Source organism: Mesoplodon bidens (assembly GCF_964165515.1).
Source record: "Mesoplodon bidens genome assembly, chromosome: 4".
Classification (NCBI taxonomy): Eukaryota; Metazoa; Chordata; class Mammalia; order Artiodactyla; family Ziphiidae; genus Mesoplodon; species Mesoplodon bidens.
In genome coordinates, this window is record NC_138160.1 from 77542933 (window position 1) to 77570385 (window position 27453).

The following is a 27453-nucleotide window of genomic DNA, read 5'->3' on the forward strand; positions in this document are numbered from 1 at the left end:
GTGATATTAACAAATGGGATTTTTTGATATTGTATAATGAAGTATATTAAGATTTGGAAGTCAAGCATACCTCAGTGAATCAATATTTTCACATGGCCAATGCATTACGTAACGAAAGTATGTGTTTGCAAAAGATTCATTCAAAGTGCAAGATACGAGGCAGGCTTCAAGATGGCGGAAAAGTAAGACGTGGAGATGACCTTCCTCCCTACAAATACATCAGGAATACATCTACATGTGGAACAGCTCCTACAGAACACCTACTGAAGGCTGGCAAAAGACCGCAGACGTCCGAAAAGGCAAGAAACTCCCCACGTAACTGGGTAGGGCAAAAAAAAAGAAAAAACAGAGACAAAAGAATAGGGACGGGACCTGCACCAGTGGGAGGGAGCAGTGAAGGAGGAAAGGTTTCCACACACTAGGAAGCCCCTTCACGGTCAGAGACTGCGGGTGGTGGAGGGGAGAAGCTTCGGAGCCACGGAGGAGAGCACAGCAATAGGGGTGCGGAGGGCAAAGCAGAGATTCCCACACAGAGGATCGGTGCCGACCAACACTCACCAGCCTGAGAGGCTTGTCTGCTCACCCTCTGGGGCGGGCGGGGATTGGGAGCTGAGGCTCGGGCTTCGGAGGTCAGACCCCAGGGAGAGGACTGGGATTGGCTGCGTGAACACAGCCTGAAGGGGGCTAGTGCGCCACAGCTAGCCCGGAGGGAGTCCGGGAAAAAGTCAGGAGCTGCGAAGGGGCAAGAGACTCTTTCTTCCCTCTTTGTTTTCTGGTGCGTGAGGAGAGAGGATTAAGAGCTCTGCTTAAAGGAGCTCCAGAGAAGCTCCAGAGACAGGCGCGAGCCGCAGCTATCAGCGTGGACACCAGAGACGGGCATGAGATGCTAAGGCTGCTGCTGCAGCCACCAAGCCTGTGTGTGAGCACAGGTCACTATCCATACCTCTCCTCCGGGGAGCCTGTGCAGCCCGCCACTGCCAGGCTCCCGTGATCCAGGGACAAATTCCCCAGAAAACACAGCATGCCTCAAGCTTTTGCAACGTCACGCCGACCTCTGCCACCGCAGGCTCGCCCCGCATTCCGTACCCCTCCCTCTCCCCGGCCTGAGTGAGCCAGAGCCCCCTAATCACCTGCTCCTTTAAGCCCGTCCTGTCTGGGCAAAGAACAGACGCCCTCAGACGACCTACACACAGAGGCAGGGCCAAATCCAAAGCTGAACCCCAGGAGCTGTGCGAATAAGGAAGAGAAAGGGAAATTTCTCCCAGCAGCCTCAGGAGCAGCGGATTAAATCTCCACAATCAACGTGATGTACCCTGCACCTCTGAAATACCTGAATAAACAACAAATCATCCCTAACTGAGGAGATGGACTTTGGGAGCAACGATATATATATATTTTTCCCTTTCTCTCTTTTTCTGAGTGTGTATGTGTATGCTTCTGTGTGTGATTTTGTCTATATAGCTTTGCTTTTACCATTTGTCCTAAGATTCTGTCTGTCCGTTGTTTTTTTTTTTAGTATAGTTTTTAGCGCTTCTTATCATTGGTGGATTTGTTTTTAGGTATGGTTGCTCTCTTCTCTTTCTTTTTTTATTACTTAAAAAATTTTTTTAATATTTATTTTTTATTTTAATTATTTTATTTTATTTTATTTTATCTTTTTCTTTCTTTCCTTCTTTTTTCTCCCTTTTACTCTAAGCCGTGTGGATGACAAGCTCTTGGTGCTCCAGCCAGGCGTCAGAGCTGTGCCTCTGAGGTGGGAGAGCCAAGTTCAGGACATTGCTCCACCAGAGACCTCCCAGCTCCACATAATATCAAATGGCAAAAATCTCCCAGAGATCTAAACCTCAATGCCAAGATCCAGCTCCACTGAATGACCAGCAAGCTACAGCGTTGGATACCCAATGCCAAACAACTAGGAACACAGGAACACAACCCCACCCATTAGCAGAGAGGCTGCCTAAAATCATAATAAAGTCACAGACACCCCAAAACACACCAACAGACGTGGACCTGCCCACCAGAAAGACAAGATGCAGCCTCATCCACCAGAACACAGGCACTAGTCCGGTCCACCAGGAAGTGTACACAACCCACGGAACCAACCTTAGCCACTGGGAGCAAACACCAAAAACAACGGGAACTACGAACCTGCAGGCTGTGAAAAGGAGACCCCAAACACGGTAAGCCGAGAAAAATAAGAAGACAGAGGAACACAGAGCTGATGAAGGAGCAAGGTAAAAACCTACCAGACCTAACAAATGAAGAGGAAACAGGCAGTCTACCTGAAAAACAACTCAGAATAATGATAGTAAAGATGATCCAAAATCTTGGAAAGAGAATAGAGAAAATACAAGAAACGTTTAACAAGGACCTAGAAGAACTAAAGAGCAAACAAACAATGATGAACAACACAATAAATGAAATTTAAAATCCTCTAGAAGGAATCAGTAGCAGAATAACTAACGAAGAAGAACAGATAAGTGACCTGGAAGATAAAATAATGGAAATAACTGCCACAGAGCAGAATAAAGAAAAAGGAATGAAAAGAATTGAGGACAGTCTCAGAGACCTCTGGGACAACATTAAATGCACCAACATTCGAATTATAGGGGTACCAGAGAAGAAGAGAGAAAGGGACTGAGAAAATATTTGAAGAGATTATAGTTGAAAACATCCTTAATATGGGAAAGGAAATAGTAAATCAAGTCCAGGAAGCACAGAGAGTGCCATACAGGATAAATCCAAGGAGAAACACACCAAGACACATATTAATCAAACTATCAAAAATTAAATACAAAGAAAAAATATTAACAGCAGCAAGGGAAAAATAACACATAAGGGAATCACCAAGAGGTTAACAGCTGATCTTTCAGCAGAAACTCTGCAAGCCAGAAGGGAGTGGCAGGACATATTTAAAGTGATGAAGGAGAAGAACCTACAACCAAGATTACTCTACCCAGCAAGGATCACATTCAGACTTGATGGAGAAATTAAAAGCTTCACAAACAAGCAAAAGCTAAGAGAATTCAGCACCACCAAACCATCTTTACAACAAATGTTAAAGGAATTTCTCTAGGCAGGAAACACAAGAGAAGGAAAAGACCTACAATAATAAACCCCAAACAATTAAGAAAACGGTAACAGAGACATACATATCAATAATTACCTTAAATGTAAATGGATTAAATGCTCCAACCAAAAGACATAGACTGGCTGAACGGATACAAAAACAAGATCCGTATATATGCTGTCTACAAGAGACCCACTTCAGACCTAGGGACACATACAAACTGAAAGTGAAGGGATGGAAAAAGATATTCCATGCAAATGGAAATCAAAAGAAAGCTGGAGTAGCAATTCTCATATCAGACAAAATAGACTTTAAAACAAAGACTATTACAAGAGACAAAGAAGGACACTACATAATCATCAAGGGATCAATCCCAGAAGAAGATGTAACAATTGTAAATATTTATGAACCCAACATAGGAGCACCTCAATACATAAGGCAAATACTGACAGCCATAAAAGGGGGAATCGACAGTAACACAATCATAGTAGGGGACTTTAACACCCCACTTTCACCAATGGACAGATCATCCAAAATGAAAATAAATAAGGAAACACAAGCTTTAAATGATACATTAAACAAGATGGACTTAATTGATATTTATAGGACATTCCATCCAAAAACAAGAGAATACACTTTCTTCTCAAGTGCTCATGGAACATTCTCCAGGATGGATCATATCTTCTGTCACAAATCAAGCCTTGGTAAATTTAAGAAAATCGAAACCATATCAAATGTCTTTTCTGACCACAATGCTTTGAGACTACATATCAATTACAGGAAAAAATCTGTAAAAAATACAAACACATGGAGGCTAAACAATACACTACTTAGTAACCAAGAGATTATTAAAGAAATCAAAGAGAAAATCAAGAAATACCTAGAAACAAATGACAATGAAAACACGATGTCCCAAAATCTGTGGGATGCAGCAAAAGCAGTTCTAAGAGGGAAGTTTATAGCAATACAATCCTACCTTAAGAAACAAGAAACATCTCAAATAAACAACCTAACCTTGCACCTAAAGTAATTAGAGAAAGAAGAATAAAAAAACCCCCAAAGTTAGCAGAAGGAAAGAAATCATAAAAATCAGATCAGAAATAAATGAAAAAGAAAGGAAGGAAACAATAGCAAAGATCAATAAAACTAGAAGCTGGTTCTTTGAGAAGAAAAACAAAATTGATAAACCATTAGCCAGACTCATAAAGAAAAAAAGGGAGAAGAATCAAATCAGTAGAATTAGAAATGAAAAAGAAGTAACAATGGACACTGCAGAAATACAAAGGATCAAGAGAGATTACTACAAGCTACTATATGCCAATAAAATGGACAATCTGGAAGAAATGGACAAATGTTTAGAAACGCACAACCTCCCAAGACTGAACCAGGAAGAAACAGAAAATATGAACACACCAATCACAAGCACTGAAATTGAGACTTTGATTAAAAATCTCCCAACAAACGAAAGCCCAGGACCAGATGGCTTCACAGGCGAATTCTATCAAACATTTAGAGAAGAGCTAACACCTATTCTTCTCAAACTCTTCCAAAATATAGCAGAGGGAGGAACACTCCCAAACTCATTCTATGAGGCCACCATCACCCTGATACCAAAACCAGACAAGGATGTCAAAGAAAGAAAACTACAGGCCAATATCACTGATGAACATAGATGCAAAAATCCTCAACAAAATACTAGCAAACAGAATCCAAGAGCACATTAAAAGGATCATACACCATGATCAAGTGGGGTTTATTCCAGGAATGCAAGGCTTCTTCAATATACACAATCAGTCAACGTGATACACCATATTAACAAATTGAAGGAGAAAAACCATATGATCATCTCAATAGATGCAGAGAAAGCTTCTGACAAAATTCAACACCTATTTATGATAAAAACCCTCCAGAAAGTAGGCATAGAGGGATCTTACCTCAACATAATAAAGGCCATATATGACAAACCCACAGCCAACATTGTTCTCAATGGTAAAAAACTGAAACCATTTCCTCTAAGATCAGGAACAAGATAAGGTTGTCCACTCTCACCACTATTCAACATAGTTTTGGAAGTTTTACTCACAGCAATTAGAGAAGAAAAAGAAATAAAAGGAATCCAAATCAGAAAAGAAGTAAAGCTGTCACTGTTTGTAGATGACATGATACTATACATAGAGAATCCTAAAGAAGCTACCAGAAAACTACTAGAGCTAATCAATGAATTTGGTAAAGTAGCAGGATACAAAATTAATGCACAGAAATCTCTTGCATTCCTATACACTAATGATGAAAAATCTGAAAGTGAAATTAAGAAAAGTCTCCCATTTACCACTGCAACAAAAAGAATAAAATACCTAGGAACAAACCTACCTAAGGAGACAAAAGACCTGTACGCAGAAAATTATAAGACACTGATAAAAGAAATTCAAGATGATACAAATGGATGGAGAGATATACCATGCTTTTGGATTGGAAGAATCAACATTGTGAAAATCACTATACTACTCAAAGCAATCTACAGATTCAATGCAATCCCTATCAAACTACCACTGGCATTTTTCACAGAACTAGAACAAAAACTTTCACAATTTGTATGGAAAAACAAGACCCTAAATAGCCAAAGCAGTCTTGAGGGAAAAAAAAGGAGCTGGAGGAATCAGACTCCCTGACTCCAGACCATACTACAAAGCTACAGTAATCAAGATGCTAAGGTACTGGCACAAAAAGAGAAATATACATCAATGGAACAGGATAGAAATCCCAGAAATAAAGCCACACACATATGGTCACCTTATCATTGATAAAGCAGGCAAGAATATACAATGGAGAAAAGACAGCCTCTTCAATAAGTGGTGCTGGGAAAACCGGACAGCTACATGTAAAATAATGAAGTTAGGACACCCCCTAACACCATACACAGACATAAACTCAAAATGGATTCAAGACCTAAATGTAAGGCCAGACACTATCAAACTCTTAGAGGGAAACATAGGCAGAACACTCTATGACATAAATCACAGCAAGATCCTTTTTGACCCACCTCCTAGAGAAATGGAAATAAAAACAAAAATAAACAAATGGGACCTAATGAAACTTCAAAGATTTTGCACAGCAAAGGAAACCATAAACAAGACCAAAAGACAACCCTCAGAATGGGAGAAAATATTTTCAAATGAAGCAACTGACAAAGGATTAATCTCCAAAATTTACAAGCAGCTCATGCAGCTCAATATCAAAAAAACAAACAACTCAATCCAAAAATGGGCAGAAGGTCTAAATAGGCATTTCTCCAAAGAAGATATGCAGATTGCCAAGAAACACATGAAAGAATGCTCAACATCATTAATCATTAGAGAAATGCAAATCAAAACTACAATAAGATATCATCTCACAGCGGTCAGAATGGCCATCATCAAAAAATCTACAAATAGGGCTTCCCTGGTGGCGCAGTGGTTGAGAGTCCGCCTGCCAATGCAGGGGACACAGGTTCGTGCCCCGGTCCGGGAAGATCCCACATGCCACGGAGCGGCTAGGCCCGTGAGCCACAGCCGCTGAGCCTGCGCGTCCGGAGCCTGTGCTCCGCAACAGGAGAGGCCACAACAGTGAGAGGCCCGCGTACCACAAAAAAAAAAAAAAAAAAAATCTACAAATAATAAATGCTGCAGAGGTTGTGGAGAAAAGGGAACCCTCTTGCCTTGTTGGTGGGAATGTAAATTGATACAGCCACTATGGAGAACAGTATGGAGGATCCTTAAAGAAGTAAAAATAGAACTACCATACAACCCAGCCATCTCACTACTGGGCATATATCCTGAGAAAACCATAATTCAAAAAGAGTCACGTGGGCTTCCCTGGTGGCGCAGTGGTTGAGAGTCCGCCTGCCGATGCAGGGGACACGGGTTCGTGCCCCGGTCCGGGAAGATCCCACATGCCACGGAGCAGCTAGTCCCGTGAGCTATGGCCTCTGAGCCTGCGCGTCTGGAGCCTGTGCTCCGCAACGGGAGAGGCCACAGCAGTGAGAGGCCTGCGTACCGCAAAAAAAAAAAAAAAAAAAAAAAAAAAAAAAAAAAAAAAAAAAAAAAAGAGTCACGTACCACAATGTTCATTGCAGCTCTATTTACAATAGGCAGGACATGGAAGCAACCTAAGTGTCCATCGACAGATGAATGGATAAAGAAGATGTGGCACATATATACATGGAATATTACTCAGCCATGAAAAGAAATGAAATTGAGTTATTTGTAGTGAGGTGGATGGACATAGAGTCTGTCATACAGAGTGAAGTAAGTCAGCAAGATAAAAACAAATACCATATGCTAACACATATATATGGAATCTAAAAAAAAAAAAGAAAAAACTTGTCATGAAGAACCTAGGGGCAAGATGGGAAGAAAGACTCAGACCTACTAGAGAATGGAATTGAGGACACGGGGAGGTGGAAGGATAAGCTGGGACAAAGTGAGAGAGTGGCATGGACATATATAGTGGCATGGACACTATGAAATGTAAAATAGATAGGTAGTGGGAAGCAGCCTCATAGCACGGGGAGATCAATCAGCTCGGTGCTTTGTGACTACCTAGAGGGGTGGGATAGGGAGGTGGGAGGTAGGGAGATGCAAGAGGGAAGAGATGTGGAGATATATGTATATGTATAACTGATTCACTTTATTATAAAGCAAAAACTAACACACCATTGTAAAGCAATTATACTCCAATAAAGATGTTAAAAAAAAAAAAGTGAAAGATAGACCAAGGGACTTTAAAGGAAAAATACAAAAGTTCATTGATATGATTTCGGATTCCACATTGCAGTTAAACTTAAGAAACTACCACTTGTTAAGTTTTGGTATAAGATCAAAGAAAAATATTCACAATTATCTCAGAAGGCCATTAAATACTCCTTTCTTTTTTTTTTTTAGTTTATTTTTTATTTATTTATTTTTGGCTGTGTTGGGTCTTCATTGCTGTGCGCGGACTTTCTCTAGTTGCGGTGAGTGGGGGCTACTCTTCGTTGAGGTCCGCGGGCATTTCATTGCGGTGGCTTCTCTTGTTGCAGAGCATGGCCTCTATGCGTGCGGGCTTCAGTAGTTGTGGCACGCAGGCTCAGTAGGGGAGGCTTGTGGGCTCTAGAGCGCAGGCTCAGTAGTTGTGGCACACGGGCTTAGTTGCTCTGCAGCATGTGGGATCTTCCCAGACCAGGGCTCGAACCTGTGTCCCCTGCGTTGGCAGGCAGATTCTTAACCACTGTGCCACCAGGGAAGCCCTAAATACTCCTTTCTTTTCCAACTATATGTCTGCATTAGGTTAGATTTTGTTTACTTACTTCAACCAAAACAACAAATCACAAGAAATGAATGCAGAAACAGATCTGAGAATTCAGTACTATTCTATTAAGCCAGATATTGAACAGACTGCCATACTTCCACTATAATTTTTGTTTTGAAAAATAGTTATTTTTAACGCTATTTATGTTAACATGTAATGGCTTTATTATTGAATTAATTATTTCTTAAAATACTCAATATTAGTTTATAATATAATAAATATTAATAGATATAATTACATACATAGAAACTCTTCGAGGTCATCAGTAATTTTTCTTTTTATTATTTATTTATTTATTTATTTATTTCTTTATTTGGCTGCACCAAGTCTTACCTGTGGCACTCGGGATTTTCGTTGCGGCATGTGGGCTCTTTAGTTGCGGCATGCGGGGTGTAGTTCCCTGACCAGGGATCGAACCTGGTCCCCCTGCATTGGGAGTGCAGAGTCCTAACCACTGTACTACCAGGGAAGTCCCACCCAGGTTATCAGTGATTTTTAAGAATGTAAAGGACTACTGAAACCAAACGTTTCAGAACTGCTGAGTCAGATAAATGAGAAAGCCACAGAAAGATCATGACCAGGTAAAGTTAATCTAAAGAATGAATGCAGAGAGCCTCAATGATAAAAGGGTACATAAGGCAACAGAGAAACAGAGCCTAGAAGGAGTACTCTATTTACGAACAGCCCCACTCCCGAACTCTTTCCCAGTCAAATCTCTAAATAGCAGAGGACTGAACTCACCACAGAGAAGCTAAATTGCTCATAGGGCACTTTTGAGGGCAGATATTATAGAGGTGGAAAAATTTTCCCTTCTTCCCTTTAGATTCTTTGGCTGGTCTGTCTAATAATTAAATTGAAGACAGAGTAACAACAGAAAAACAAATTTAATTTTGTACGTTGTACAAGAACTCTATAAAAATGAGACCCAAGGGCAAGTTGGGCAGTTGAAGTTTATATGCCATCCTGAGTTAAGGAATGGGATGGGGCCTGGAGCTTCAAAGGGGAGGAGGGTAATTCATAGGATGATAAGGAGAGCATTTGCCTTGCCATACAGATAAGTCATTTAGATAAAAGTGATCTCTGGTAGTAGCTACCTTCCTGGAATAGGCCCCCTATCTAAATAATTGTAGGTAGTTAAGGGAGAGGTAAACGTTTTTCTTGAGTCTGTTCAATCTTGATTACCTTCAGCTCAAAACAATCCACATGCCACAATGGCAGATTTTGGGTCAGCCTATTCTGCTCCCCTTCAGTATGAATATTTGCTAGAAAAGTAAAGAATGATATATTTTTTTAAATCATAAAGGAATAAATTATCACATGATTATACAAAAACTTACATTTTGAAAATGAAAATATTTGGTGAGCTAAACTCTAGAAAGCAAGGAAAATGGATAAACAATGTCATGACAATGAAGTACAGAAAAACATTCACTGGTATTAGTAAAAATTAAGATTTTACCAGTACAATGCCCCTCAGAAAGAACTCCCATCACTCCTCAGTTTAAATTAGGTAAACTCCAGATTTAAACTGTTAAATTAGCTGCTTCGCATAGGGAAAATAAACAGTAAATTCCGGTGATGTGGTACGGCTGCTGACGGCTAAAAAATAACTGCAGCTATACATCCTTCCTGACACTCAGTGGCCACAGTCAGGGAAAAGCTCTTCTCAATAAATCTTAGAAAAGAAATAATGAAAGTGACAGAAAAGGACTATCATATTAACTCACTGGAAAACAGAGTAATTATGTGCCCTAAGTACTGTAAACAAGAAGCCTTTTCCTGGAAGCATGATACAAAGAACCCTAAATTTCGATTCTTAAGACCTAGCTTCTGGTTCAAGTCACATGTTTCCTGAGTTATCTGGGCAAATTAAATCACCTCTTTAGTCCTCATTTCCTCCTGTAAGATAAGGAAGTTAGTCTAAATCCCTTGCTTTAAAATTTAAATCCTTTGATTCACAGTAACAAACACATTTAATACCCAAATCCTAAAGCCATACGTAACTGAAACAAAAGTGCGGACTAGTATTCACCAATTGATGGGTCATGACCTGCCATTTGCAGATTACTGAACTGATTGATGGCTACAATTCCTCATTAAAAACAACAAAAGAGGGAGGGGGTTGATGGGTAGAGACAGACAAAAATATAATACCTTGATCTGTTTGACCATAGAGATATCTTTGGTAATATAGGGGAGTAAAAATTTTCCTTTACCTTTCTAGGTTCTTTTGGCAGATCTATTAATTAAATTAACATGACGCAGATTAGCAGAAGAAACAAATTTAACTACATACATATGGGAGCTCCATAAGACTGAGACCCAAGGGCAAGGTGGGCAGTTGAGGTTTATATGCCATCCTGAGCCAAGGAATGGGATAAGGGCCTGGAGTTTCAAAGGGAAGGAGGGTAATTCATAGGACACTAAGAAGAGCAGAAGTTTGGTACTTAGTCATTTGCCCTGCCATACATATAAGTCATTCAGGTAAAAGTTCTCTCTGGTAATAGCTCCCTTCCTGGTACAGGCTCGGTATTTAAATTATTAGGTAGTTAAGGGAAAGGTAAAAATTTCTCTTGAGTCTGCTGGATCTTGATTGCCTTTGGCTCAAAACACTCCACATGACAAAGTGGCATATTTTGGGGTCATATATTTTGCTTCCCTTTAGTAAGAAAAGAAACGAACATTCAAGTTTAGGTTAATAGTCACACTATGCGTATTAACATTGCTCAGCTGTTTAAGATTGTTACATTTATTGGCTATCTGAATTTAGAAATTTAGACAGTTTGTGTTTAATCACCTAATGTCAAAAAATCAGCTGCTTAGGTAATGTTTACATTTTTCAACTGTAATTTGGAACAGATCTTTTGATTCCTCAACTGTTCTCTGGCTAATAAAGCTGTATTGTAAAATATAAGAAGTTGTTAGTCTAAGAACATGTGCCTCAAATGTTAATGTCAGTGTTTGGCAGCAGGGACTGTACTTTTCTTAGGGGAGGTGGGGATAGGCAGTAAAATTCAAGAGTTGAAATTTAAACACACTTGTAAATTACAGTATGTGACAACTGTTAATTATTTTTGCAAATAACCAACATATACTGGGTACTGTGGTGATACGGGATTCCTCTAACAGATGACTTTGGCTCTCGGATTCCCCATGACCCAGCTGAAGCTTTCTTCGAGAGGTTTGAGATTCTTTTCACCCTCCTCTTCTTCCTTCCCTCCCACTCTCCTGCAAGGTTGTCAGACCTCCACTGAGGCCTGAAGGTACTTCCCTCCTACTCTAGCTCCCTGTCCTTTATCCTTCACAGGGAGTATCACCAATAAATCTCTTGCACATCTATTCCCTTCTTTGCATGTGCTTCTCTGGGAATTTGAGCAAAGTACATGTCTAGTCACCATATTAGACTCTAGGCATCATTATTTCATTTAGTCTTCACAAAAGCCCTGTGAAGACATTATTAGTGTTCCCATTTTACAAATAAGGAAAGAGAGTAGAAAAGTAATTTTCTCAGCACAATGCAACTACTGACAGAGCTGGGATTTGAACTCAAGTAAGTCTGTTTAATTTCATGGTTGGAGCTGCAGACCTTATTTTAAAACAATTAAATTTTATTAAATAACAACAAAAACTAGATAGATCCCTAATAAAATTTTTCTGATGCCTCTGTGTGCTTTCAGACATTATCACATTTAATCCTAATAAATTCATGAAGTTAATATTATCATTTTACAGATGAAATTGGGGCTCAAATAATTTAAGTAACTTCCTCAAGATCATATTATATAAGTTCATGAGTTTGAGCTCACTCAGGTCGTCTCTGAATTCAGCTGTTTAACATTATATTGATTTGCCTAATTAATCAAATGACAATTGTGTCCCTTTTTACTTTTTAGTTTTAGATAATTTGTCCTGAGAACTTTATTCAGCAAAGAATCCCCCAAGTGATTTAAACAGCTATATATGTTCATTCTCTCTCTCTTTGTGTGTGTGTGTGTGTGTGTGTGTGTGTGTGTGTGTGTGTATACGATACGTTATAGATAAAATACTAGCAATTTAGGGTATTTCTTGAGCTGCCGCCTATTTGTATTTTAAACAAAATTTACAGGGAAATAGCTGGAGCACTGTTTCAAAAACCCGTCTCCAATAACAAATCAGCAGTTGAGGCTGGAAGGCAGTATCCTCTGCCCACTTTCTGAGACTTTTTAATATAATTTAATGTAATTATGCTGATTTTTGCTTTTGCTTCCTGACTCAGCTGCAGCCTTTGAGTTCACATTTCAAAAACTTCCCGTCACCAGAGTCACCTGATGAGGTGAGTCAGCAGTCTGCAGACTCATCACTTCTAATGACCAAACCCTGGTGTTTTACTAGCCTTTAAAATGACGCAGCCTAGCAGTAGTGGGCAGAGCTGGATGTTGAGCAGCTGGGCAGCAACTCAGCAGTATTCAAGCCCTGGAAGGAAGATGGTTGGTTTGCTTGTTTGCTTTGTTTTTCTGTAGAGAAGGTACTGTGGGAGGACATGGAGCAGAAGGGAGTGATCTCAAGGGACCCAGGCACAGGCAGATCAGGAAATCTAGGCAGATCCAGATATGACCACACCGTGGGTGGGACTGGGGTAGGGGGTGGTCCTGGCACCACTCCTAGGAGAGGAAAGCCACGGGTCCCCTACCCCCAGTGTACCCTGTGACTTCAGATGGGGAAACTGAGGCTCAAAAATGGGTAGGTGGTTGCCCAGCATCACAGACATCAGGAAGGGGCAGGAGCCAGGTAGGATACAGGAAGGAGGGGTGGGAAGACCTCATAGCCCTAGACAGCACCTGCACCCTATTCCCAGAAGCCCGCTGCCATCACAGCAGGGTGCCAGTGCCCAGTAGCCACCCCGTTGCAGCAGTGTGCTTGTAGACAGGACCGTGTGCCTGTGGACCCGTCCCCATTTGAGTCTCCTTAAGGTGGGTGGAGGCCCAGAAACTGGGCCACGTGACCCCTCAGAGCCCCCTCCTACCTCTGGGCCAGCCTGAGGGGCGAGTCGCAGCTCACTGTTCACTAGGATGGAGAGGGGTACTCCCAAGCCAGGAGGGGACTTCCCTGGGGTTGGGGTTCAGTGAGTAGGTGCTTGGCTGGGTCTGGAGTGGGATTAGGTGCATTTTTCTTCTTTTTGTAATAAATGGGTGTTATTTCCATAACAAAGTAATCAAATGCTTACCCCATCCTCCACCGGATCCTGGTTATACAGAAAAATCATGGCTCATTGTGGAAGGCCTAACATCTTTTTCTTTTCTTTTTTTTTTTTTTTTGCGGAAAATGGGCCTCTCCCTGTTGTGGCCTCTCCTGTTGCGGAGCACAGGCTCCGGACACGCAGGCTCAGCGGCCATGGCTCACGGGCCCAGCCGCTCTGCGGCATGTGGGATCTTCCCAGAGTGGGGCACGAACCTGTGTCCCCTGCATCGTCAGGCGGACTCTCAACCACTGCGCCACCAGGGAAGCCCCAAGGCCTAACATCTTTAAGATGACCAGTTACCCATAGCTTGCCCTGAACTCAGGGTTTTTACCATTTATCACTAGCCTTCACCCACCCCACATATCTAATATGTATTCACTAATCTTTTCCGATACCTTTGCATCCTCCAGTGGAACATTCTTCCCTCTTCCCCCCCCCCCACCAAAATCCTCACCATCCTTTAAGGCCCAAACTTTGTATTACCTTCTTCATAAAATCTTGCTTCATCTGTCCTACTGGAAGCAAAATTTCTTTTCTGTGTTCCCATCATTTTGTTGTTCAGTGATTCTACGTCAATTGTCGGTTATACAATAACTATTTGTGTATATAACTTGATCTTTGTTAGTAGATTATAAGTGAAGATTCTTTATCTTTGGCTAACCTATAAAATATTTTTACATTCACCAATCTTCTTTTATCCTCAAAAGATGGGAGATGGGGGGAAGAGTCAATATTTATTTAATGCCAACTATGTATCAGTCAGGGTGTTTGAAGCTATCTCACTTAACCCTCGCAGCACTCTTCTGTATCCATTTTACATATGAAAACATAAGCTCACAAAGAATCAGAGACTTATCAGGGTCAAAAACTGGCAAAAACATGGCTAAGATTTTATAGCTCTGGTCTTATTCTTTGCATTACAAAAAACATAATTGTACATCTACCAATGTGGAAGACACCAATAAATACATGTAAAGCTCCACTCATAAAGATTTTTCTAGCACATTAGAACTGCTTCATTCAGATAATACTTGGGACCCAACTAAAGTCAGAGGATTTTTGAGCCAGAAGGGACTTTATAGATCATTTAATCCAACCCTTATGTTACAGATAAGAAATATGATCCTCAGAGAAATAAATTTCCCTGTGTATATACCCAGTCAGTAAATGAGCAGGATTAAAGTCCAGTTGGAGGCAGTATAGCAAAGTGGTTAACACTATGGCCTTTGGAGTCAGCATTGGTTCAAATCACAGCTCTGGTACTTAGTGACTGTGTGTAGCCTCAGAAACTTTACAAAGCTTATCTTTTGTCTTCTCATCCCTAAAAGAAGGATGATAATACTTACCCCATAGTGCTGTGAGGATTAAACGTAACACTGCACAGCAGAGAGTAAGCAATAACAAATATTAGGTATTCTCTTATCTCCTGTCTCACTGCCTGCTCTTCTTTGCAGGATACCACATTGCCTTTTATGGATGAGTTGTGGAGTGGACAATTACATTTTCAGGGTCAAAGTGAGTAAAGATAAAGAAGTGTGCATTTATGTGGTAAGTCCCTTTTTTTAAAAAAACACATGTACAAATATTTCTCTGTGGATAAATAACACTTTCAAAAGGAATTGTTCATTCAATAAATATCTATTGAGCCCCTACCACATGCCAGGCACAGTGCTAGATGCTGAGTATGAGATCAACAAAACAGATATAATTTCAACCTTCATAAGCACTGAAGTTTGACTGAAAACAAAAATATCACTGGGATCTACCTGTGGGACATGCAAACCAAGTAACTTTCATAGAAGTCAATACAATGTAATGGACATTAGTATTTGAAATGAGCTATACATATATACTTGTGCCTTTTTGTAAAACAAGATATTCTTTAGAATTAAGTTCTATGTCATTTCTAGTACTGGTCATTTCAACTAGACTTTAGTAAATTCCTTGATAATTAAGCTATTTCTATTTCTTTACATAAAATAGAATACTGCAAGGGGGTAGGTCTAGTTAAGCATACTCTCCTGAAATATGTTAATCACCATCTGTCTGAGGGTTACAGGAGTGGAATAGAACAGTTTTGCTAACAGCCAGTACATAGTAATTCCTTACAGGGCATCACAAAGTTCAATTTTATGAATCTGTGCTCATTCACTCATTTTCTCTTTCTACGTACACACAAATAGAAGCTGCCTAAAGAGATAGCTGATACTCTGGTTTTGGAGTCACTAATATACTGATGGTCTCTAGATTGCTTGTATTTGTTTGAGTTAGGATGATAAAACTGGCTAAGGATCAATACAGAAAAGAATTTGGATTATTCATATGTCAAAATTACCTTATGGTGATTCCTTAAATCCCTAACACATTCCTTAATCCTTAACATATTAAGGAATTAATTCCTTAACAAATTCCTTAAATCTCTTTATACTCAAGTTTTGCTATCCATTTGACTTTGGAATGTGATATACTATCCAATTTTACCTGAGAGTGAAAAGAATGATTTTGTTATTTATGAAAGCAACTATAGAGCACAGTAAAAAGAGCCCAAGTTTGGAGTCAGGTAGACTGGGTTCAAATCTCAATTACCATTTAATTGTGTAATTTGTAAGAACATCTGAGTCTCGGTATAAAATGTTTGCAAAATAGGGATAATATGATTTTTCTTGTAGAACTATAGTAAGTTTAAATAAGATAATAGCTGGCAGACAGTAGCTATTTGTGGTTAGTATTAGTGGTTGGCTATATTAATTTAAAAAGATCAGGAGTCAAGAGCATTGATTTAAAAACAAAACAAAACAACACTGCTTATCTAAAAAATTAGTTGCTATATAGAAACATATAAACTCCCTTAAATTATCAATATTTATAATCCTTGCAACTGGGGAAATAAGGAAAAACTACAAGATTTAATAAGAATGGCAAAATTGGGACCAAATGAGATTATAAAAGTTTGAATTGTTAATCAACAAGGAGATTAGTGTGTTTGTTACTCTCAAAAGGTAACAAGGCATTTGCTTGATGCATTAAGGTCCTTGAATTGAGTACTGCATTTTTCTTTATGGTAGAGTTATCCCTAGAACTCTTTGTGGAACTGGCTGTTTTGAAGGAAAAAAAAAAAATCAAGCAGCTGCCTCTTATGGAACAGGTGATTATTTAAATATAAGGTGGTGAGTGAAAACTTACCTGAAACTGCATTACTCAAGAAAGAAAATTCACCAAAAAGAGGTTCTCTACATCACATTTTTAAAATCTTCAACGGAATGAGCACCTTCCCTCACATTACCTCTTCATCGTAAGCAATTACTCTTTAAAGCTATTTCTAACACAGACCTCCATCTAAAATTCTCCTGAATCTTTCCCTGTCGAGGAAGCCTGGAACAGTGCAGAGGCACTCCTTTCTGAAAGCACATCTATTCCTGACCACTCCTTTCCAAAAGGTAAAATGTGTCTAAAAACCCATGCGTGAAATTTAACGCTTGCTCTCCTATCTCATTAGCTCATAGCAGCCAGGAAAACAAAGACCATTCTCACCCAATTCAAACGGCGGCGGTATCGTTGAGTTCTAAATCAGGAACGACCCCCTCAGCCCACTTCCAAAATATAAAAGGTGTGCACTTCAGCCGACTGCCTGTCTCCCAGGCATTGTACCCCAGGATAATGGAAACAGTGCTCAGGAAAATCGAGGGTGACTAAACCCTGCCAATGGGAGAGTGTGGACACTCCTTGATCATTGGTAGAGAGACTGTACTAAACCGAGTCGCAGTAGAGGTGTCTTCGACCTCGCGCAGGGGCATTTGGGGACCCGAGGTAGAACTCCAAGTTGGAGATAGATACTGCGAGTGGAGAAGACCGTAAGTTGGAATCTCAAGGCCTTGTCCAGCAGCACACAGGGTCAAGCGCCACGGGGCTGGATGGGGCTCCTGGTTCAACCCTTTCCCGCTAATTTCTCGGTCCGGATAAGATGCTGCACGGAGACTCGGACGGACGGAAATACCAGGCCCAGGAGGCAACCCAGAAAAATCACTCACCAGTCTCCCACCTTCGGCGCAGAACTAGCAGGAGCCTAGCACGCCAACCATAAGGAAGCCCTGAACCCGCTCAGACGACCCTGACGACGGCTCGAGAGCGTCACTGACAACCACCCGGAAATGGCCCAATAGCTTCCGGGGCCGCGGAGCGCGCGGCGGGAAATTATTTCCCAGAGCCCGGATTAGTGAAGCAGCAAGTGCTGCAGCAATTTTCCTGCCTGTCACCGGCGCCGCGCGAAGGAAGCAGCCCAGAAACTCCGACCAGGAAGGTAAAGGGCCTCAACTAGGAAGACACAGTGTACCCTGACTGTGTCCTCTGTGCCCCCGAAGTTTCTGCCGCTCCTGGCTATGAGGCTGGGAAGGGGCCGGGTTGAGCGGTGGCGGTGCTTACCTCTGACGCTTTCCGCAGCCGCAGTTGGTTCGCACTCGCCCGACCCACCGCGCTCGGCGTCCTCGTCGATGGGCTGCAGCCGCAGACCCCGCCGCGCTCCGCCCGTGCCGCGGCGGGGACGGCCCCGAGCGCCTCTGCAGTGCAGGGCTGAGCCGCTTCCCTCGCCTCCTGTTTGCGCAGCTCCGCAGCTCGGTCTCCTGCCAGGAAGGCGCTAGGCCACTCGCATCTCTCGTTTCCATAGAACCGACTGGGACGCCTCTCCCTGAGTCCCAGATTCTTGGCTGCTTTCCATAATTTAGCGTCAGTGCAGGTGGTGGGGATCCCCCAGGCCCACCTTCCTGTGAAGAGGAAAATGCTATCATACTTTTCTCCCTAGTAGAATTCTAAACATATCCAAATGGTAATGAACATCTCTGCAGCTACTGTAGGCCTTGAAATACGCACACACACACACGTTTCCCTAAAGGGAGCGGGAGTGGGGAGGGGTGCTGTGTTCCTGGGGATTATGATACCAGCTGTTGGAAGGCAGGGAACAAGACAAAGTAGTTATCCTGAGATTTCTTCCACTCCCAAAACCTCTGATTAAATATTGACAAAAACGTCATCTGCTTTGAGTACTCCATATCAGTATTTGACCCAGAACTTGGACGGAGCTTGATTTTGGAAGCGTCGAGCTATTTTTGACTGATGAATATCCTATACCAAAAAAAAAATTTCCGTTGAGGCATTAGGAATGAACATTTAAACCGAATTTCCAGTGTACGTGTGACAGACTCTGCGCCTTGTAAACTTTTGGGTTTGTCTTATTACCTTATGCCTCATTTCCTAGAAGTGCCTCTTGATGTGCAAGATGTTCCCATTTTAGGCAAGTTTGACTAACCAGTATTGGTGTTTAGGTGGATTTTCATAAGGGAGTTAATTTGATTATGTCTAAGTTAACTCAGAGTGTTAAGTTAAATGTACTAGGATGTTTAAATACTTGAATGTATAAATTTTTATTGTGAAGACAATTAGGAATTAGCCTTCAGTAATGCAAATGTGCTCCTATTAGATCTGTTTTCTAAATACAGATTTTCTTTTGCCTTATTGACTTATGTTCGATTATGACTTAATATATTCTTCCCTGAAGCAGAAAGCATAAACAGGCTTTGAAAAAGTGGTTAAAGGTGGGTTTTTTTTTTTTTTTTTTTTTTTTGCGGTATGCGGGCCTCTTACTGTCGTGGCCTCTCCCGTTGCGGAGCACAGGCTCCGGATGCGCAGGCCCAGCGGCCATGGCTCACGGGCCCAGCCGCTCCGCGGCATATGGGATCCTCCCAGACCGGGGCACGAACCCGTATCCCCTGCATCGGCAGGCGGACTCTCAACCACTGCGCCACCAGGGAGGCCCAAGGTGGGTTTTTCATAAAATTCAAAATGCTTAAGATTTCATAATAGGTATCCACAATTTACACTAATGTCCAAGAACATTGTTTTTAAGAAAACCAATAGTACAACTTTATTATCTAGGCAGTATTTCCCTCTAAGATAGTCTTTTCACTGTTTAAGCAAAACATTTAAAAAATAAAATCAATAATTCCATATAGGCTCTGAAAAAACAAAGTGAAGTATCCTCTTTTTCAAAAATAATAACTAAAATAGTACATTTTATTTCACCTATCTCCTATTAGCATATTTAAGGAGAGTCAATTAAAAGTAATATTCTATTTCTTACTTTCTAAAGACATCTTACTGCTTAAAAGTAAAATATCCCTGAAACTTTTAAATTCACATAGTTCTTTCTTGATATCAGAATTTCTTTGAAATAAAAAACTGTTTTGTTATTATTGATGGAGAAGAAGAAAAGCCCATATGAATTAGTCTGAGTCATTAATACCAAATCCACTTTGAGAGGAAAATAATAAACTTTTTCATAAGAAAAAAGGCCCTCTTTAGATTGTTCCTAGAAATGCTTTGAAATTTTAGACATTGTTATTTTTCTCAAATTAATTTGTAATTATGCTTAAATATTTTCAGTAATATTGCTATCTAAATGTCACCCCACCCTCACAGTAGATTCCTTTTCATATGATGTATGTTTCTCTTTTATTATTTGAAAGTAGATTGTTTTGTAAAATTAAAATTTGGTTAAAAGTATTCAACTAAATTCTGAAATTAAAGTCAAAGTGTATTGTAGAAAGGACATACAGTTTTTGCAGAAACAGACTTAGATTTTGAATCTTGGTTTCACCATTTACTAACTTTGTACCCTTGAGCTAATTTCTTAATCTCTCAGATTCCCCATTGTTCTCATCTGTATAAGAATGGTAAATAGCACTTATATTTTCAAGAAGGAAATGAGCATATACGAAGTATATAGGCCACAAAATCATGCTTGGTCAATCTTAGACCTTATGCTGCTACTAAGTAGTACAAAGTTCCTAGGATACTAAAGCAGGTTTGACTTTCATCCCCCGTGGCTAACCAACATGTTCTGTCCCTCTTTTTTTTTTTTTTTTTTAGCCCTGAACATCTGTCTCATTCATCTTGCTTCTCTTAAGGCCCCTTTATCCCTAAAACTAGCATCTCCAGTGCAGCCTGTGCCTTGTACAGTACCAGATAGATGGGACCTCTCCCTAAGTCCTCTTAGCCTTTCATTTCTTCCCCACCACACTCATTTTGGTGCTACTTCTCCACTTCCTCCCTCTACTGCTAAATCAGTCATCAGAGAGACTAATTATGACTGCTGCCTTCCCAAATAATGCCATCGAAGTCAGAAATCCCTGAAGTCTCACCATTGGTGACCTTAGTCAAATAATTTATATATATATACGCACAAAAACACATGAATACACATCTCTGATCTTTGAAGGATGGGACAGGAGACAGATACTATGTCTTTAAAAAAAAAATTTCCCAAGCCCAGCTGAATTATATTAAGCCAAAGGCCTAATTTGGCTCCTAGGCCAAGAGGATGCAGAATTCCTAAATTCCACTTGATGTTATAGCATTCAGAGCCAAACAGGATTTTACTCACACGGTATGAGTAGTGTGATTTGTGTGTTCCTTTTGTAGTATTGGTTAAACAGAGAGCCAACACATTTAGCATTATCTACTTCCCAGTTAAATGCTTTAGATAAGAGAAATCATAAAAATCTTTTAAACTCTTAAATTCAAAGCAGCAATATTGATTGAATTTAAGGATTGGTATGTCCTTTCCAGAAGCAGGAAGTTTTAATGATTTTCCTTAGTAGGTTTAAAATCAAAGTAGAAGTAGGTTTAAAATCAGAATAGTTCACTAGAATAACAAACATTAAGAAACCACTAGTTTTCAACCTGTTGCCTTAAAACCATGAGATACTCAGTAGTGTGGGAAAAGACCATGATGTGATTTTACATAAAAATTAAGATACAGAACTATATAATCTAAGTTTAGTTTTTTAATATTTTTTCACACACAAACATAAAACCTTCAAGACAAACCCCTCCCCCATTCCCAAATGTTAACGATGGTATTACAGAGTAAAGGAATTAGCGATTTTAATCTTTCTATATACTTTGTAGTATTTTTCAAATTTTCTATCCTGTGTTAATTAAAATTAAAGCACAAATTGGTAAAAGTTATTTTGGGGGAAGTTTTTTAGTTCTTAAATGCAAATATATAAATAAAACTTTTTTTTAATAAATCCCTTATTTATCTTAGTTAGCAGCATACAATTTATAAGATGCATTATATTCTCAAAGTTCTATAATAACCTCTGTCTGGTCATAAAAGAAATTATATTGCAAAGTAAGAAAGGCTTATCCTTAGTTTTCTGTCCCAGACCTCTATAAGCATCTCGCACCTCTTTTTTTGCAGCACTTTTCCCTTTCACCCAACTGTTACACCCTGCTCTTTCATCTTCTTTTCTATACCAGACCTTTCTATTCATATCTCTATTACTGCCTCTATGTCTCTGAGTTCTCTTAACATATTTTAGCTATGTGTTGTATTCCTGAAAGGTGTTCTAGCTCCATACCATATTGTAAAGAATTCATAGACCTAAAAGCTAGTACTTAATAAAATGTTCTTAATTATGATGATGACTGCTATAGGTTTATTTGCATTTCTAACTGGCACCAACTGCAGAGGAATCTCAGGCATCAGGGATAGGCCCATGTGGGAGATATTTTGGGAAAGTCCACACCACAGAGACAGTTGCTTGTTCTACGTAAATGCCAGCTCTTTTCACAATCATTATCTCCTTAGTTGTGTGTATTATATGATTCAAGGTAAGTAGATTGTTTTTTAATTTACTACAAAATTTTTAAAAATTACTATGAGAGCATTTCCTTGTAACTAAGAATCTCGTGTATTTTTTAACTTTTTGACAGTAAAGATAAAATATCTGTTAAAAAATAAATGCTTTTTTTTTGTTTTCTTTTCCAATTGTGTTAGGATAGTATCTTCTGTGTGAATACGTCAAGGATCACCCCCTATATTTTCTAGAAAAATATCTAATTTCTAGAAATACTACTCATACAATTATATTGCAGTTTATTTACTTTATTTCTTCAGCTGCAAGACTTCTAGCAGTTAGCTTTTCAACTTCCATATCCCAGAACCTTTTACCAGCACAAAACTTGACTTTGAGTTGTCTGAGTCATTGATAGGTATTGCACCAATTTTGTATAGTACTTTCTTTGGGCTCACTGGCATATCAGACTATTGTTTATTGTTGTCTTACTCCTGCAGGGTCATAGGAAGAGCCATTAAACCATTAATTTTATAAGTATAAATAAATCTATCCTTATCTATATATGTCTATGTCTATTCCGGTATATAGACATAGAACTGTTTTCCCATGTAACTATGAATTAGATCTGTGGTTATTAGTTTGTCATATGATGTGGTATTAAAAAGCATTGATAAATGTATTGTAAATTCTGTTACTTCAAGTAGATCATTTTATTATAGGACTGTATTAGATTAGGTTAATGGAATTTGTTCTTTAAAAAAACTGTGCTAGTTATTGTGTGCTATCACTGGGATTCACGATTCTGTGGAAGTTTAGCTAATAGCCCAGTTTTTCTGATAAACTTGTTAATGTTCTGTATTCTAATTTGTTTTTTAACACTCATACTTTCATGCTGTTTGAATCAGGAAGACCAGCTTTTTCATCTGTGTTTCTTACTGGACTTTCCTCTTTGCTTGTTTATTATCAGTTTCATTTTACTTGTTTTTCAAAGGAAAGAAGTTGCTTTTAAAAAGGCTTTCCTGATTTCTACCATTAAGCACCATTGGTCCTGTTTACATTTTACTGAGGACTCTTGCTTTGACAAAAAAATGCTGTTAAATATGTAAAGTGGCTATAATTACTTCATCATAAAGACAGTATGATTTAAGATGAAAACTTTGCATTATACACGACTCAAATAAGTCCAAGTCATTTAGTAATTTATACATCAAACCAAAATATGTTAAAATGGCACCTTGTTAATAATAAACATTCAGATTGTGAAATAGCTGTTACTAACTTGATCTAAATGAGGAACATAGTATGATACATTTTTTTTTCCTTATAGTTCTGTATAACATATTTAGTTCTCAGGAAGCAGAAAAATAAAATTTAAGGCAATTTTTAAATAAGACTTTTTGGGTGGTAGCATTACAGTGGTTTTTTCGTTGCTTTCTGTATATTCCTATTACTTAACAGTAGTTTCTGTATGTCGGCATTTTAAAATAGCCAGATGGGCAAGATTTTAGGTTTTTAAGGCTACTCAAACTTCCCTTCTTTGGCAGCATTTCTTGAAATACCTACTAAATTGTTTTTCAGACTCTTAAATACATAAATAAAATACAAGTATAATAGTAGGCAAAATATATACAGTTAAAACACTTGTATTCCTCTGCTAAAAATGGCTTTCAAGAACTATAAAAACAATTAGATTGCCTTTTCCATTAGAATTTCAAGGTGGTATTCACAGATATGTTGAATTTCACTAGTCTAGTGTTACTGAAAGGACCTGTTACTTTCTAAAGGAAATTTGCTTAAAGTCTTCGTCATTCCCTAGAATTAGTGATAGCAGTGTTTCTCCCTAGTTTTGGTTATATGCTTTATAATTCCCATGTGGCTTTATTGTATGTGTGTTAATATGTGTTCTGCATCAGACTAAATCATTATTATTTCTAGAGCCCTATCCCTAAAGACACTTTCTTTATGTTCTGTATCTTGAATTTTGGGTTTTTCAGGGGTTAATACATAATATCCCTTTCCCTCCTTTGGAGCCAACAGAGAAATATAAAAGTCAGATAGGTTGAGGTCAAAAGATCACCCTTTTTACTGAATAAAAATTGGTTTAGAGGAGGTGGATTTGATGTGCAACTCCAGTGTGTTTCTTATTACGTAACTTCTGAATTGATTTACCCACCCAGGCAGTGCAGTACTATTACTGTTAGCTCCTTATGCCATGTCCACGTGCATTAATATGAACCATCTTTGCAAATATGCAGATGTGTTTGGCAAAGCATATTCAGTTAGTTCTCTCAAGTAGCTTCTCCTCCTAAAGCAAGGAGTGATGCAGGGTAGAGAGAGAAACCAGGAGTGCTATCACCCTAGCAGAAGTTTCACTCTTAACCCTGAGTAATGCTTTAAATTGTTTATAGTGAGACTTTCTTTCAACTTCTCTAAAATGAATCTCAACCTTTAAATAACTACATATATGTATATAGTTTATAGATATTTAATATAAATATATATAACATATATATGCAGTCTTTGAAAATAGAGTTCTTATAAAGAACGTTTTTAATTTCACCAGTTGTCTATTACAAGTCCTGATAATAGTTTTTGTTATAATTTTTGAAGTTTACTTTTAATTGTTTTGAAAGAAGCCAACTGCTGTTGCTCAGCCTGTGGCATTAAGTGAATACTAATCCAGAGCTAATGGTGACAGTTTTTAGAGAAATGAAAAAATTACCCTGATCTCTCTCCTCACTGCTTTCCTCATCTTTAATGAGAAACTAGATTTTCTCCAAGATGATCTAGGTCTAACGTTCTAACCCCATGTAAACAAAAACAAAAAAAGCTGTATTCTAATTAGAAATGCTGTGAATTTTCCTTTTTTTGGCCAATAAATGTACCACCTCAAATACAAAGTGCTTTGTGAACTCCATTGAAATATAGATTAATGTCCCTATCAAAATATATTTGAAACCCACGTGATTTTTTCAGTCTACTTTGTAGGTGATGAAATTAATATATATATATATATATAGCACAGTTAAGAAATGTAGATTGGGACTAATTTAGTATATACCTACTATACTAAATTATTTGTTGTAAGTGCTGTGGTACCATAAGTTTATCAAGTTCTCCATTGATTTATAAATATTCTTCAATATCTGTCCACAGACACTTTAAAAGTTAGTATGAGATCTGAGGGTGTCATTGTCCACAAGTGTCCTTGTTTCCAAAGCTCTTAGCAAACACAGTACTTTTAAAATGAAGCTAATATTATGCTAAAATTTTATAAGTTTCTGTCTTTTTCTGAAGAGTAACATTCATCATTGTGTTTTAGTGGCAAGTAATGTATGTAGTAATGCAAGCTTTCAGCGTTCAGACCAGAAAACAAATCTCACTTTATATACAGCCACATTTTGAGAAGATTGCTTTTAAAACTAATTTCTATTGCACATAGGCAGTTTGAACATTGGTATTTACAATTAAGCCTTATATGTTAAGTAGTTTTCGTTTTTATTTTTAGTATTCATAGTTAAGAAAAAATAATGTCAACCCTGTGAATACTATCTTTAACATATGTTGTCTTCTTTATGTGTATATGTTAGATGGAAGATGGTGCCCCAAAGCATATTATCCAGATGACAGGATTTAAGATGGAAGAAAAAGAAGCTCTAGGCAAATTGCTTTTAAAACTAGATTGCACTTTTATCAAGAGTGAGGTGAGTACAGTAACTTAAAAAGTTCAAGATATAGTTGAAGAATAACTACAATTAAAATGTTGGCCTAAGAATGATAAAATGCACCCTTGATATTGTAAGAATAGAAAAAATATCGTAAAAAGGAAATCTTCTGTAGTAACATTTTTTCATGTGGATTTTTTCTTCCAGAAATACAAAAATTGTACACATCTAATAGCTGAACGCCTGTGTAAGAGTGAGAAGTTTTTAGCAGCTTGTGCAGCAGGTAAGTTAACTACCTTCCTCTCACCTTTGAAAAAAAAATCTTCATGATGAAGAAAAAGTACCTTAATCTCTGGGAAGATAGTGTGTTTATTATATCAAACATAAATGTGGTTCTTACATTTTTCTGAAAATATTTATTTGGTTGCACCCAGTCTTAGTTGTGGCTCCAAGGCTCCTTTAGTTGCAGCTCCAGGGCTCCTTAGTTGTGGCATGTGAACTCTTAGTTGCAGCACGCATGTGGAATCTAGTTCCCTGACCAGGGATCGAACCTGGGCCTCCTGCATTGGGAGTGTGGAGTCTTATCCACTGCGCCCCCAGGGAAGTCCCTGAAAATATTCGTTTGATATAATATTTTTGCTTTGATTTTCTGAATAGAACTTCGTAACACTTGAAAAATGTATTAAAGAGGCAGAAATATTTACTTCGCCTATTAAGTGCTTCATGTAAGAAAAAATATTTTAATAAAAAGGTTTGGCACAAAATGCCGCCTCCCCCCCAAAAAAAAGCTTTTGCTGAAGCCTCAGCAATTTGCAGTCAAGTTTCTTTTCTTTGATCTATCATTGGAAGAGTTACTGTTTTTGTTATCTTGCTCCTGTTTCCCCTGCCATCCATGCCATGAAGCAATCATTCTATTTTATTTTTCTAAGATTTTAAATTCCATAAACCTAAATTAGGGCTTAGTGTCTTCTCCCTTTGTCACTATTGATGTTTTTCTTATAGTTTTCTCTCCTGTGATTATTTGGCATATCATTAGTCCACTTTTTTTTCTTTTTTTTTTTTGGCAGTATTTAACTCAGGTGAATTTACCATTTTTTAGAATAACTTACCAGAAAAACATTTGGATTCATTATTACCTCCACAAATGAAAACATACATTTTCCCTGCTGTTTTAAAAGATCATTGATGCCCAGATCAGAATGTTATTACATATCCTAGAAAATTCTCTAACTCAGTTAATTTGTTTTATATAGTGTAACAATGCTGTAAACATTATTCAAAAGTTTTTGGTATAGAAGGAAGAATATAAACCTCACTCAAAATGGTGAATAATAATAGTAGTCATAATTTAAGTAATACCACATTTTATTAATCCTTTGGTTTATATTTTACTTAGTAACAGTTAGAATTAAAATTATTTATTATGGGAAAGATTACATACAATGTTCAGTGATGTCGTAGGCCTTTCACTATCAAAAAATTTAGGAAAACATAGTTCAAAGATAACATTAGCAATGTAGAAAAAGGTGTTGAAAAAGGCCA

General features: G+C 38.6%; 2 protein-coding genes across 4 annotated transcripts in view; one reads left to right on the forward strand and one right to left on the reverse strand.

Annotated features, from left to right (window-relative positions):
- The window catches only part of KIAA0825, a 407300-nt gene extending 389577 nt beyond the window's left edge, over positions 1 to 17723 (reverse strand). For all 3 annotated transcript variants that reach the window (XM_081233566.1, XM_081233568.1, XM_081233567.1), the window contains exon 1: positions 17642 to 17723. The gene's annotated coding sequence lies outside the window, so the exon portion shown is untranslated. The remainder of the gene's footprint in view (positions 1 to 17641) is intronic.
- Positions 17724 to 17793: 70 nt separating this feature from the next.
- The window catches only part of SLF1 (SMC5-SMC6 complex localization factor 1), a 65929-nt gene continuing 56269 nt past the window's right edge, over positions 17794 to 27453 (forward strand). The window contains exons 1-3 of the mRNA XM_081231560.1: positions 17794 to 17910; positions 25837 to 25950; positions 26119 to 26194. Coding sequence (XP_081087686.1) covers positions 25837 to 25950; positions 26119 to 26194 — 190 coding nt within the window. The 5' untranslated portion in view covers positions 17794 to 17910. The remainder of the gene's footprint in view (positions 17911 to 25836; positions 25951 to 26118; positions 26195 to 27453) is intronic.